The 13,256-nt window shown below is 36.5% G+C and overlaps 1 protein-coding gene across 1 annotated transcript in view; it reads right to left on the bottom strand.

Annotated features, from left to right (window-relative positions):
• Positions 1-8,911: 8,911 nt before the first annotated feature.
• MAK (male germ cell associated kinase) overlaps positions 8,912-13,256 on the bottom strand; it is a 54,949-nt gene continuing 50,604 nt past the window's right edge. The window contains exons 13-14 of the mRNA XM_034660322.1: positions 13,157-13,256; positions 8,912-9,254 (exon numbers count right to left, since the gene is read on the bottom strand). The exon at positions 13,157-13,256 is cut by the window's right edge and continues 7 nt beyond it. Coding sequence (XP_034516213.1) covers positions 9,100-9,254; positions 13,157-13,256 — 255 coding nt within the window. The 3' untranslated portion in view covers positions 8,912-9,099. The remainder of the gene's footprint in view (positions 9,255-13,156) is intronic.

The raw sequence follows: 13,256 nt of genomic DNA, 5'->3' as shown, positions 1-13,256 counted from the left end.
TATTTTCTATGGTGTCTTCGTTGCCAGAGTTGTCTAGAACGTAGAATGAGATGTGCATAGCTTGAAGCTATAGTAATGTGAAAGTGTTCTGTTAATATTTTATTTAGTAATTACCTATTTTCAGTAAGGACCACGGAAAGTTATTTGTGATTTGAGATTATACATTGCATTGAAGCTTGTTTTAGAAATGATCCTTTAGTGAGGATTTCTAAGATTAGGACTGTGTAACCAAAAAAAAAATGTGGCTAACTAGCTAATCTATAAATGTGAAACTAAAGACCTGTCTGAAACTTGAATTACGGGGTTTGGTCTCTACACACATTAACTGGACACTGACATATTTCCACCTCACTTTCTTTTGTTTTCAGCACTGAGCATTAACTCATTCTGGTATTCCTTACTTTAGTTTTCTCCCATTTCAAAAGAAAAGGGATATTTGCTACTTACCTCCTCCCTAACTGGTATTGGTTGGATTTATAGTATAATTCAGGCACTTATTAATCACATTTATGTTTTCTTAAACTCTTTGAAAGGAGTCCTGGTTTTCTCATCCCTGTTTTATTATGTGATGTGGTTTTGACATGTCATCTGCCAGGGCCCATTCTTAAACCGTAATACCCAGACCTCTGCACAGGTTGGGTGTGACCAGGGAAGTGTATCCTAGATCACGCATTTCTGTTAATACAACTGGGATCAAATCAGATTTTTGAATAGCCTCGTCACAGCAATGACTCATTAAACTTTTGGTCTACTGGGACTTCAGATCTTTTTCTTGCACGCACTATTAATAATAAAAACTACTCCTAGATAGGAAAGGGTTGGTGCCTGGTGTCATACTTGCAAATACTTGACTAAATTAAAAATATTCCACAGTTCCTCGTATAGCCAGTAGTTGCCTTTTATCATGTACCAAATTTGTTGTTTAAATTATAAGGACAAATCCATTTACAAATAGCTTATTGGTATGTGGGATGACTTCATGCCCTGGTGAATCAGATTATTGTGAACTTCTCAAACATTATTCCTATACAGTCTAGAGGAAAATGGACAAAGAAAATCAAGTAGACAGAACATTGCATTACCTTTTTGATATTTTAAAAACTGATTTTTATGGAAATGTGTTTGGAGAAAAACAACTGGTTATAGTTAGTGTTACAAAGGTCAGAATGCCACAGGTGGCCTCGGTGTTCTCTTGAGCAGTGAAGAGCAGTCTGTGTATTATCTTTGTCCGCAGACTTAACCTTTATGTTTTTTTCCCAAAACCCTGTTATGTGACGGCCAGGTAAAAGTGAACATTAGTTCTGACTTCTTTTTCCCCAGGTGTTTCAGTCATATGAACTGTGAGAGCGGAGGCACAGAAAAAGATTAAACAGAAAAGCAATACATGTCGTATATTAATTGATTAGATGCATTTTGGGTTCTAAGCTAGCCTTTCTGTGATCGTCTTGACACTTAGGTTGCTTCCATATCTTAGCTATTATAAATAATGGTGCAGTGAACATAGGGGTACATATATCTCTTTAGATTGGGGTTTTTTTGTGTAAGTACCCAGAAGTGGAATTGCAGGATTGTATTATGGTAGTTCTATTTTTAATTTTTTGAAGAAACACCATACTGTTTTTCATAGTGACTGCACCGATTTACATTCTGACCAACAGTGCTCAGGAGTTCTCTTTTTCTACATCCTTGCTAACACTTGTTATTTTTTTCTTTTTGGTACTAGCCATCCTGACTGGTATGATATTTCATTGTGATTTTGATTTGCATTGCCCTGATTATTGACATTGAGCATCTTTTCATGTGTGTTGGTCATCTGTATGTCTTTGGAAAAATGTCTATTCAAGTTCTGTCTGTCTTTTAATCAGATTATTTGTTTTTGATACTAAGCTGTGTAAGTTTTTTTGTATGTTTTAGATATTAATGCGTTAATAAGTTATATGATTTGCTGCAAATATCTTCCTCCATCTTTAGATTGCCTTTTCATTTTGTTGGTTTCCTTCTCTGTGCAAAAGCTTTTTGTTTGATGTAATCCCATTTATTATGTTAGCTTTTGTTGCTCTTGAATAGGAAACTGGTCTAAAAAATATTGCTAAGACTGATGTCCAAGAGCATACTGCCTAGGTTTTCTTCTAGGAGTTTTATGATTTCAGGTCTTATGTTCATCTTTAATCTATCTTGAACTTATTTTTGTATACAGTATAAGATAGTAGTCCAGTTTTATCCTTTTGCATGTAGCTTTCCAGTTTTCCCAGCACAGTTTTTTGAAGAGACTGTCCTTTACCATTGTCTGTTCTTGCCTCGTTTGTCATAGATTGATGATGTATGCATGTTTGTTTCTGGGCCCTCTATTCTGTTGATTTATGTATTTGTTTTTGTGCTAGTACCAGACTGTTTGGGTTACTGTAGCTTTGTGGTATAGTTTGAAATCAGGGAGCATACCTCCAGCTTTGTTCTTTTTCAAGATTGCTAGCTTTGTTCTTCGTTCTCAAGATTGCTTTGGCTGTTTGGGGTCTTATTTGGGGATTCTTTGAGTTCTGTGAAAAATGCATTTATTTTAATGGGGATTGTATTGAACCTCTAAGATTGCTTTGGGTAGTAAGGACATTTTAACAATACAATTCTTCCGATCTGTGAGCCCAGTATATGTTTTTATTTATTTGTGTCATTTTCAATTTCTTTCATCAGTATCTGTAAGTACAGGTCTTTCACCTCCTTGGTTTCATTCCTAGGTATTTTATTCTTTTTGATGCAATTGTAAATGGGATTGTTTTTTAAGTTTCTTTCTGATAACTTATTAGTTTGTTAAAGTACAGTTGATTTTTCTGTGTTAATTTAGTATTCGTCAACTTAACTGAAAGTCATTTGTTAGTTCTAATAGGTTTTGGTGAAGTCCTTGGGGTTTTCTATGTATATTATCATGTCATCTACAACTAATGATAGTTTTACTTCTTCCTTTCCAATTTGGATGCCCTTCATTTCTTTTTCTTGCCTAATGGCTGTGGCTAGGACTTCCAGTACTATGTTGAATGAAAGTGGTGAGAGTGGGCATTCTTGTCTTATTCCTTGTCTTATAGGGAAAGCGTTTAGCTTTTTTCATTTGAACATGGTGTTAGCTGTGGGTTGTCATTATATGGACTATTATTATGTTGAGGTGTGTTCCCTCTATACCCATTTTGTTGAGAGTTTTAATCATGAATGGATGTTGAATTTTGTCAAATGTTTTTTCTGCATCTATTGAGATGATTGTATGATTTTTATCCTTTGTTTTGTTAATGTGTATCATGTTGATTGATTTGAGGATGTTGAAATCATTCTTGTATCCCTGGCATAAATCCTACTTGATCATGGTGTATGATCCTTTGTATTGGTGAATTCTGTTTGCTGATATTTTTTGAGGATTTTTTTCATCCTTGTTCATCAGGGCTATTAGCCTCCAATTTTCTTCCTTTGTAATATCTTTGTCTGGTTTAAGTTATAGGGTAATGCTGGCTTCATAAAATGAGCTTGGAAGTGTTCCTTCCTCTTCAATGTTTTGGAATAATTTGAGAGGGATAGTTACTAACTCTTCTTTACATGTTTGGGTAGGATTCATCTGTGAAGTTGACTGGTCCTGGACTTTTGTTTTGGGTGGTTTTTAAATTGTTTTGATTTCATTATTTGTAATTGGTCTATTCATATTTTCTATTTCTTCATTATCAGTCTTGGAAGGTTGTATGTTTCTGGGAATTCATCCGTTTCTTCTAGGCTTTCCAATTTGTTGGTGTATAATTGTAGCAGTCTCTTATGATCCTTTGTATTTCTGTAGTGTCAGTTTAACTTCTCTTCCATTTCTGATTTGGTCTCTCTCTCATCTTTTCTTGATGAGTCTGAGTAGAGGCTTATCAATTTTGTTTATCTTTGCAAAGAACCAGCTTTTAGTTTCGTAATTCTTTTCTTTTTTCTTTCTTTTCTTCTCTCCTTCTTTCCTTCCTCCCTTCCCCTTCCCCCTTCCCCCTTCCCTTCCCTTCCCTTCCCTTCCCCTCCCCTCCCCTCTCTCTTTTTCTTTATTACTTTCTTTTATTTCGTTCTGATCTTTATTATTTCCCTCCTTCTACTAACTTTGCGCTTTGCTGTTGTTGTTGTTGTTTTTCTAGTTCCTTTAGGTGAAAAGTTATTTATTTGAGATTTTTCTTGTTTCTTGCTTATTGCTATAAACTTTTCTCTTAAAACTGCTTTTACTGTGTCCCATAGATTTGGGAAAGTCTTATTTCCATTTTCATTTGTCTTAAGGCATTTTTTGATTTTCTCTTTTTCTGTTGACACATTGGTTGCTTGGTAGTGTAATGTTTAGTCTCCATGTGTTGCGGGGTTTTTTTCAGTTTTACTTTTGTAATTGATCTCTAGCTTCATACTGTTGTGCTTGGAAAAGATGTTTGGTATGATTTAAGTTCTCTTAAATTTATTGAGACTTGTTTTGTGGTCCAGTGTGATCCTGTTGTGATCCTGGAGAATGTTTAATGTGCACTTGAAAAGAATGTGTATTCTGCAGCTTGAAGATTAAATGTTCTCTGTATATCTAATAAGTCTATCTGGTTTGATCTGTCATTTAAGGACAGTGTTTTATTGACTTTTTTGTCTTGATAATCTGTCCATTAATGTAAGCGGGGTATTAAAGTCTCCTATTATGACTGTATTATTGTCAATTTCCCTCTTTATGTCTGTTAATATTTGTGTTATATATTTAGGTATTCCTGTGTTAGGTATGCAGATATTTGTAAATGTTCTACCTCTTCTTGGATTGACGCTTTTATCATTATGTAATAATGCTTTTGTCTTTTGTTGCGTTTGTTTTAAAAGTTTTGTCTGATGAGTATTGCTACTTTAGCTTTTTGTTTCCATTTGCATGGAATATCTTTTCCATCTCTTCACTTTCAGTCTGCATGTGTCTTTAGATCTGAAGTGAGTCTCTTGTAGACAGTATATGGATGGGTCTTTTTTTTTTTAATCCATGTAGCCACCATGTGTATTGTGATTGGAGCATTAAGGCCAATTAAAGTAACTTAAAGTAATTGATACATACGTATTACCATTTTGTATGTTGTTTTCTGGTTGTTAATTGAGTTTTGTTTTTAATGTCTTCATATTTTAGATCTATATTCATTTAGTTCTTTGTATTTCTGTTAAGAGTATTGTAGGATATTTTATGCCTTTGTTATGATGAATGGGAACTTTTTCATAAGTATTTTTAAATTAGATAGCAATCTGAACAAAATTAATTGACACTAATATAAGTACTTTTTGACTCACTCGAGCATATTATGTGCCTTAGGTTTTTATTGGCTACCATTTATTTCATCTTGTGGCTTTAAGTTAGAAATAATATATTTGCTGTTACTGACAAGATCAACATTGTTCTAGAGACACCAGACAAAACAGTAAAACATGAGAAATAAGGTATAAATACTGGAAAAAAGAAATTAAACATTTTAAACAGTTAATATATGTATCTATCTAGAAAACTCCAAGACAAGCAACTAAAAACATATTGAACCAATGAGAAAATTCTATAAAGCAGCAAGAAAGTAACACTAAAACCCAGTAGCTTCCTATTAACAGTTATACTTAATTCTTTTCCATACTGTTGCCAGTACCCAAGTCTAAGCCTCACCATCATTTAATCTTCTAGTAGGACTCCTTGTTTTCATGGTTTGGCTCAACAATTATTTCTTTACCCAGCAGGTGGAGGCATATTTCAAGTATATTTTGACTACTACACTTAAAACCATTCAGTTGTTTCTCAACATTTAGATTTCTTTAGTCTCCCTACTGTTCTGTTCTTTATCTTAACCCCATCATAGTTTGCCAATATACAATTTCATGTGTGTTTATTTAATGTATGCCTCCAGAATATATGTTCTGTGAGGTCAGGGAAAACGACTGTTTTGTCATTACCGTATATACTACACTTAGTACTTAGTAGGCACTTAGTAAATATTTGCTGAATTTATAGATCAAATCTACTTTTTAAAAATACACTTGACTTTTTAGGACCGTTTTGAGAAGACAGTACAGAGTTCCCACATACCCCACACCTAGTTTTCTCTATTATTAATATCTTAGGTTAGCATAAAATATTTGTTAGAACTCTGAGTCAGTATTGGTAAAGTCCATATTTTATTCAGATTTTCTAAGTTTTTAAAAACTAATATTGTTTTTCTATTCCAGGATCTCATCTAGGATCCCACATTACTTAGTTGTCATGTCTCCTTAAGCTCCTCTTGGCTATCACTGTTTCTCAGATTTGCCTTGTTTTCGATGACCCTGATAGTTTGGAGGAGTATTGACCAAGTGTTTTGTAGAATGCTTTTCTATTAGAATTTGTCTAGTGTTTTCCTTATGGTTAGACTGGACTTAGGAAATTTTAGGAGCAAAGTGCTGTTTTCATCACATAATATTAACATCACGCATATGAACACGATATTATTGTTGATGTTGACCTTGATTATCTGGCTTGAGGTAGTATTCAATCAGGCTTCTCCACTGTGAAGTTATTCCTTCCTCCCCCATACTGTACTCTTTGAAAGGAAGTCACCGTGCCCATTCTGTACTTAAGGATTGGGGAGTTGTACTCTTCCACCTTGAAGGCAGAGTATTTACAAAAATTATTTGGGATTCTGCATGGGAGATTTGTTTCTTTTCCCCTACTTATTTATTCACTTATTTATATCAGTATGGACCCCAGGATATGTATTTCCCACTTTGGGTTATAATTCAATGACTTCTTTATTAATTTTCTTTCTCAAATTGTTGCAGTTTTGGCCATTAGGAGCTCATCCATTTAGCTCCTATGTTTCTTTCACCTAGCCCATCAGTGTGGGCTGCTTCTGCTTGTTGGGTTTTGCTTTTGCTTTTTTTTTTTTTTTTTTTATAACTTTGTTACTTCCTAGCACTATCAGATCTCCAGTATCAGCTTGTGTATTTCATGCTCAGTACTAGAATCAGCCATCTCTCCAGAAAGCCCTGGTTCCTTTTACTGGACCCTGGTATTAGAAATCAAGATCTGGATGCTAGATATGCTTATTGCTACTGGAGTGAGCAGCTTTATTCATAATTGCCCAGACTTGAACACAAGATGTTCTTCAGTAGGTGAATGGATAAATAAACTGTAGTGCATATATACAATGAAATATTAGTTAGCAAGAAACAGACATGAGCTACTGAGCTAGGAAAGGTATGGAAGAAACTTAAATGCATCTTGCTAAGTGAAAGAAACCGGTGTAGATTCTAACGATGTGACATTCTGGAACAGGAGCATGGTGGAGATGATGGAAAGATTGGTGGTTGCCAGAGGTTTGCGGGGGCGGGAGAGAACGATGAGTGGGTAGGACACGGGATTTTTGGGGCAATGAAGCTAATCTCTAGGATACTGTAGTGGTGGATACATGCCGTTGTGTATTTTGTCAAAACCCACAGAATATACAATACAAAGCATGAACCCTAAGGTAAACTGTGGACTAAAGGTGTACTGATACTGACTCATCAGTTACAGCAAATGTCCCACACTAGTGCAAGATGTTAATAATAGGGAAAATTGGGAAAGGGGCCTGAAGGGGGGGTATAAGGAAACTGTACTTCCCAATGAATTTTTTCTGTAAACCTAAAACTGCTAGAAAAACAAAAGTCTATAATGAAAATGACAAATAGCCCTCAGATTATAAAGTTTAAAAGTATAAAAAAAACCACACCAGTTAACCATATTTATTTTAATATCTTTTGAGAAGTATAAAAGCTTCCCAGCAACACAAAATAATTTTTTAGCTTTGAGACATTAATTAAAACTGTACAAATATATATAACCATTACCATCAACATAAATAACTCTTCAGATTTTAACATTTTTCAGCAAGGTGAGCTGAATCTTCTATACAAAAATACCATATTACTATCATTTTATGATGTCTTTGGATAATGTCCACAAGGTACCAATTACATTAGCATTTGTTACAGAGTTAGAAAATGCATAAAAATAGCAGTTGATGACATTATTATTCTTTAAAAAGAATATACAGTACTAATGTCCAGTCCACAAAATGGCAGGTTTAAATAGAGTAGTTCCAAGTTCAAAATGTCTATTTTAAGTACCAGTTTAGAAATTAAAGAAAAAAAATTATACTAAGTGAAATCACTGCTATAGCAACTGAATGTATTTGCTCTTCAGAGTAGATGTCAAGCTCAGAGACAGGTCAGTGATCTGCAGCAGCAAGAGTTTGCTTTGGGGGACAGACAAGCTGGCACACCTCATTTTTGTGTCTAGTAGGAACATGGAAGCAAAGTATTTTCAAAGTCTGATGGACACACGTCACAGTTTCAAGAACTTCCTTAATGATGTGAAGATGAGAGAGCCCTGACTTGGTTGATTTGGGAGTCTTCAAGCCATTGGGTTTGATAGTCACCATGAATTCATGGGAGTTGTGTTGGTCAAAATCAAACAGACTCTCCACTAAAATTGGGTCACATAATTTTGAGATCTTCATGTTAAATTTATTCCTAAGAAAGATATCCTGCTCAAGATGGAATTACCGTCGCTTCCATAATTTCAAAGTAGAAAAGCATATGATAAATGAGCATCTTTTGCCATTGCCAAACTGGTAGGGCAGAGCCTTAGCCACATAAGAACCATAACTGACAGCCAACAGAAGTCTACCTAATTGCTATAAAAAAACAAACCTTTGAGGCCAACTGACGAAATGTTAAATTAATTTAGCAAATAACATGAAAATTAAAACACTCTAAATACTTTCTGAAGGCCTTTTTAAAAAAAGATTCTTATCATACATAGTAACTATTAATTTGTAGATCAAATACTTGATACTTTGGCAAATAGTTTATTCAATACTTTGTAAAGTCCTACTCATATATCAGCACTGTGGACAACTGATGCTAAGAAAATGTATTTCATTTCTAGAAAAGAAAATAGGAGATGGTTTTTGCTCTTAAAGTACCCACTACTGCATATTTCTTCCAGAACTCAGTAGAAATAGACATCTGTAGACATTTCCCAGGGTCAGGGGACTTGCATGGATTCCATGGAGCAATGCTGTGGGGTTTCACACGAGACTCCTACCGGTGGCCACCGTACTTGGCCACCCAGTCTGTCCTTCCATGCACTGAGGGAACTGGCTGCGCACGGTTCACAATATTTAGATTCTTGGCTGTAGGGTTGTAAGTAGGTCCTGAAAACTGCCCCCGACCAGGTTTTGTGTTCCAGGTATATTCTGGAAGAAATGAGAATTGGAAGGTAGAAATTTATTCATTTGATTATCAAATTTAAAATCAAGAAATTTATCTTTTTATTTTATGGGGAAGTCTAGAGTTTATCTTTAAAAGATGAGTTCAGTGGTCTCTAAGATTTTTTAAATATTAAAACTAAAAATTCAGTGTACTCAACGTTGATACAGAATTCTCAGTAGCTTAAGAGCCAATATTTCTGGTTTGCAGTTCTGATACTGTTGCTATTTCTTTTTTGGGTTCACTCAAATGCCTTAACACATTTAGGTAGGCAACATCAACCAGGGTGACCAAGAAAATTCTTGGTTCAGGTTCAACAGGCAATACCTAGAGTGTCAGTGACTTTGTAAAATCACGTAGTGGTTTCATCTGACTAATATCCAAGTTAATACCCACTACAGATAATTTATTTGTAATTGTGAATCCTATAAGTCTCCAGCTTCATGGAGCTACAACGTTGGGATCCCATCATAGATTTAAACATGAAAATGGGGTTTTTAGAGGCAAGAAACTTCATTTTTTAAATTGGGAAAATGATGGGTGAAAACAATTCCTTTAAAAGGTGAGCCACTCCTAAGATCCAAACCTTTCATCATAAGGTTTGTTTTATTCATACATTTGGCTAATTAAATATTTGCTAAATTTTAATTTGTTAAATATTTGTTCTTATCAGAACAATTTACAAGCTAAACTTGCTTTAACATCTCATGACAAAGCAGTAAATCGTTTTATGGAGAACTTCAATCTCTTCTCCAGTCCTTCCCTCGTCTGCCCACATTTATAGCTGATTATCAGGTATTCCGTCTAAAGAGGGATGTTGGATCTTTCCGTTTGAGATTGAAGTATCTTTTCACACTGTGGTGGCTGTCACTCTTGGATTAAACTCTTAAGTGCCAATTTTGAAATGAGTCTAACCATTTTGTACACCTAGCACTATACCGGATTTACTTACTTGTTGTTGTTATTTATATATATATATATATATACACACACACACACACACACACACACATATATATATACACACACACACACACTTTCTCTGTAAAACTGGGAGTGGAGGGGAGATTATAGGAGTAGTGTGGGTCCAGTGTGCTGCTGACCTCAGCTTAAGGGGAGTATAGCATTAAGTGAGGAACTGCCCTGGTGACAGTCACCCTGTCCTATCCTCTCACTGTTACCATGTTTAAAATTCTCCAGGTTATAGTCAATAAAAAGCTAAATGAGGCAGGGACAAAGTGTTTAGAAGAGCCAGTCAACCGTTAACTGTTAAGGAAAAACTGGTTAAACCGCTAACCGAGTTTTCCAGGAATGGCCCTTTAGTTCTAACCCACGGGAATGTAGACTAGCACCAGTGTGTAAAATTTGTGAACCCACACCTGAGGTCTGCAGGCCAAAATGGTACCGGGCGTGGAGGAGCATGTGTATGGGAGGGTAGGAGGGGAAGGAGGTTGGGAGAGAGGCCATAAGCCCTGGTGATTCAGAGAACCCCTTCAGCTAATAGGGTGATGCCCTTGGGGTGCAAAATGCGGGATATGGGGAGTAACAGAGAGCTTTCCTCCAGGTCGTGACGTAGCTACGTCAAGTCGTAAATGCATTTGAGGGAAACTGTGTCCAGGCAGATACTTTAAAAACCTTTGAAGAGGGAATCATTTTGCCAAGAAGGGTATATAGTGTTTACATTTAGGATTCCTGTGTGAGAGAGAATAGTTTCAGGATTCAAGCACCCTTGGTGAAGAACTTAGTAGCCGACAAAGGAGCTGAGATATCGTGACAGGGCAAGAAATGCTTTTGTGTCTAAGCCAGACCAGGCCCTGTCCCTCCTGAGCACGGGGCAGACAGCCCTCTCAGGTTTGCTGTGCATTTATTTTAAGAGCCACACGTGTCCTATCAGGGGCATTTAACTTCTTGTAGAAAATGTTTGCTAAAGGAAAGATGTTCACCTGTAGTTAAGAATTTAATCAGTGCCACCATTGTGTCACTTTGAGCAAGAAACAAACCTCTGTGAAACAGATCATGATAATAGTACCTTCTGTAGTTGAGTTAATGAATGTAGCGCACTTAGAACAGGGCCCTCTCTGCCCTTGTAAAGGGTGGCTGTCTAGGAAAGAAGTCCCTCCTCAAAGTTCTTGTTACCATCAGTGCAAGGGGAGAAGGAGCTGTTAGGAAGTCTGGGATGAGAGATTACATGGGAAAGCTGGAAGAAATTAATTTGATTTTTCTTCTCAAAACATGAGAGTAAGGACAAGGAGGAGCAGAGAGGGAGGGAGACTACAAGAGAAGGGGAATAGTTGAGTAAATATGGTAATGACCTGGTTTTATTTTCTTGTGGGAAACTGCCACACAAGTGGGAGTACTGGAAGACACATCTCTTACAGAACAGTGTTTTCCTAAGGATTTGCATTGACCACTTGAGAGTGGTTAATATTTACTTCTTTTTTTTACCTTTCCTCCTACCACCATCTATAGGAATATCTGATGAGCAGAGTAAATGAAGAGATGAAAAGTTAGGAGAAAGCATTTACTAAAAAAATAAAAACAGGACTATGTATGCTAATCTGACAGAATACTTAATATGTAAAGGCCTTCAGTATCTTATAAAAATAGTTTAAAAAATACCCACTTTCAGGGGCGCCTGGGTAGCGCAGTCGTTAAGCGTCTGCCTTCGGCTNTTAAGCGTCTGCCTTCAGCTCAGGGCGTGATCCCGGCGTTCTAGGATCGAGTCCCACATCGGGCTCCTCCGCTGGGAGCCTGCTTCTTCCTCTCCCACTCCCCTGCTGTGTTCCCTCTCTCACTGGCTGTCTCTCTGTCACATAAATAAATAAAATCTTAAATAAATAAATAAATAAAAATAAAAAATACCCACTTTATAAGAGCAGGTACTCAGATAACAAAATAATTTGAAACATTATGATTTTCTTTCTTTTTTTTTTTTTAAAGATTTTATTTATTTATGTGACAGAGAGACAGCCAGCGAGAGAGGGAACACAGCAGGGGAGTGGGAGAGGAAGAAGCAGGCTCCCAGCGGAGGAGCCCGATGTGGGACTCGATCCTAGAACGCCGGGATCACGCCCTGAGCTGAAGGCAGACGCTTAATGACTGCGCTACCCAGGCGCCCCACATTATGATTTTCTGCTTTTATTTTAAAAATTGCTACTAAGCCATGGCTGGTGACTGACTGTAAGGCTGGCTTAAAATACCTGAGACTTTAAAAGAAAAAAATCGTTGCTGTATATCAAGTGTTCACTTACATATTTTGTTTCAGTAGAGGGATAAGGAAGCAATTCTTTTCACAGATAAGGTAACTGAATACTGTTTACCAGTTCTACCCTGTGGTAAGTAAGAGATCGTAAATTACAGAAGTCCAGTGCTTTTTACAGTTTTAGCTCCAACAGTGTGAACTTTAAAGACTGGCAGCTCGAATCAGGAGTTTCGAGATAAGCTCCTGGTTAGGACACGCTGCAACATTACTTTTAGGGTGAACTCTTGATATTACCCTACAACTTTGTATCTTACCAAACTTCTGTCTGCCTTAGCCTTTACTTGAGGCGCTTTCATGAGGACCTCTATTTTAGATTAGAATAATTTTGAGAACATTCATAGCCAGTTCTAGTCAAGCTCCTCTGTAGAAGGGCTACCTCATCCAGCTTTACGAAGATTAAATGGCATAACATGTGCCTGCAGAGAGGAGGAACCGCTTAATTAGAGGTAGCTCTTACGACAGACCCTCAAATCACATCTTCAGAAGAAGAAAGGACATTTTGCCAGAAACAGAACTGTGTTTATAAGGTGAGACTAATTTAAGTCTTCACTTGGGGAAAGGATGGTATAAACTTAGAAAGAGCTCCTTTCTGATCAGAAATCTCAAAAACTATAAAGTTGTTCTTACCTGAAGTTGTTGCACCAAGAGGTGCTAAGTGTATCCTCTGGCCGGCTGACCCCACTTCTTTTTTGAGAAAGGAAGGAATATATCCTGACTGATTGTAAGT

The sequence above is a fragment of the Ailuropoda melanoleuca genome, chromosome 5 (assembly GCF_002007445.2).
Source record: "Ailuropoda melanoleuca isolate Jingjing chromosome 5, ASM200744v2, whole genome shotgun sequence".
Taxonomy (NCBI): Eukaryota; Metazoa; Chordata; class Mammalia; order Carnivora; family Ursidae; genus Ailuropoda; species Ailuropoda melanoleuca.
The sequence above is the reverse complement of the archived record's forward strand: the minus strand, read 5'-3'. Positions and strand labels throughout refer to the sequence as shown.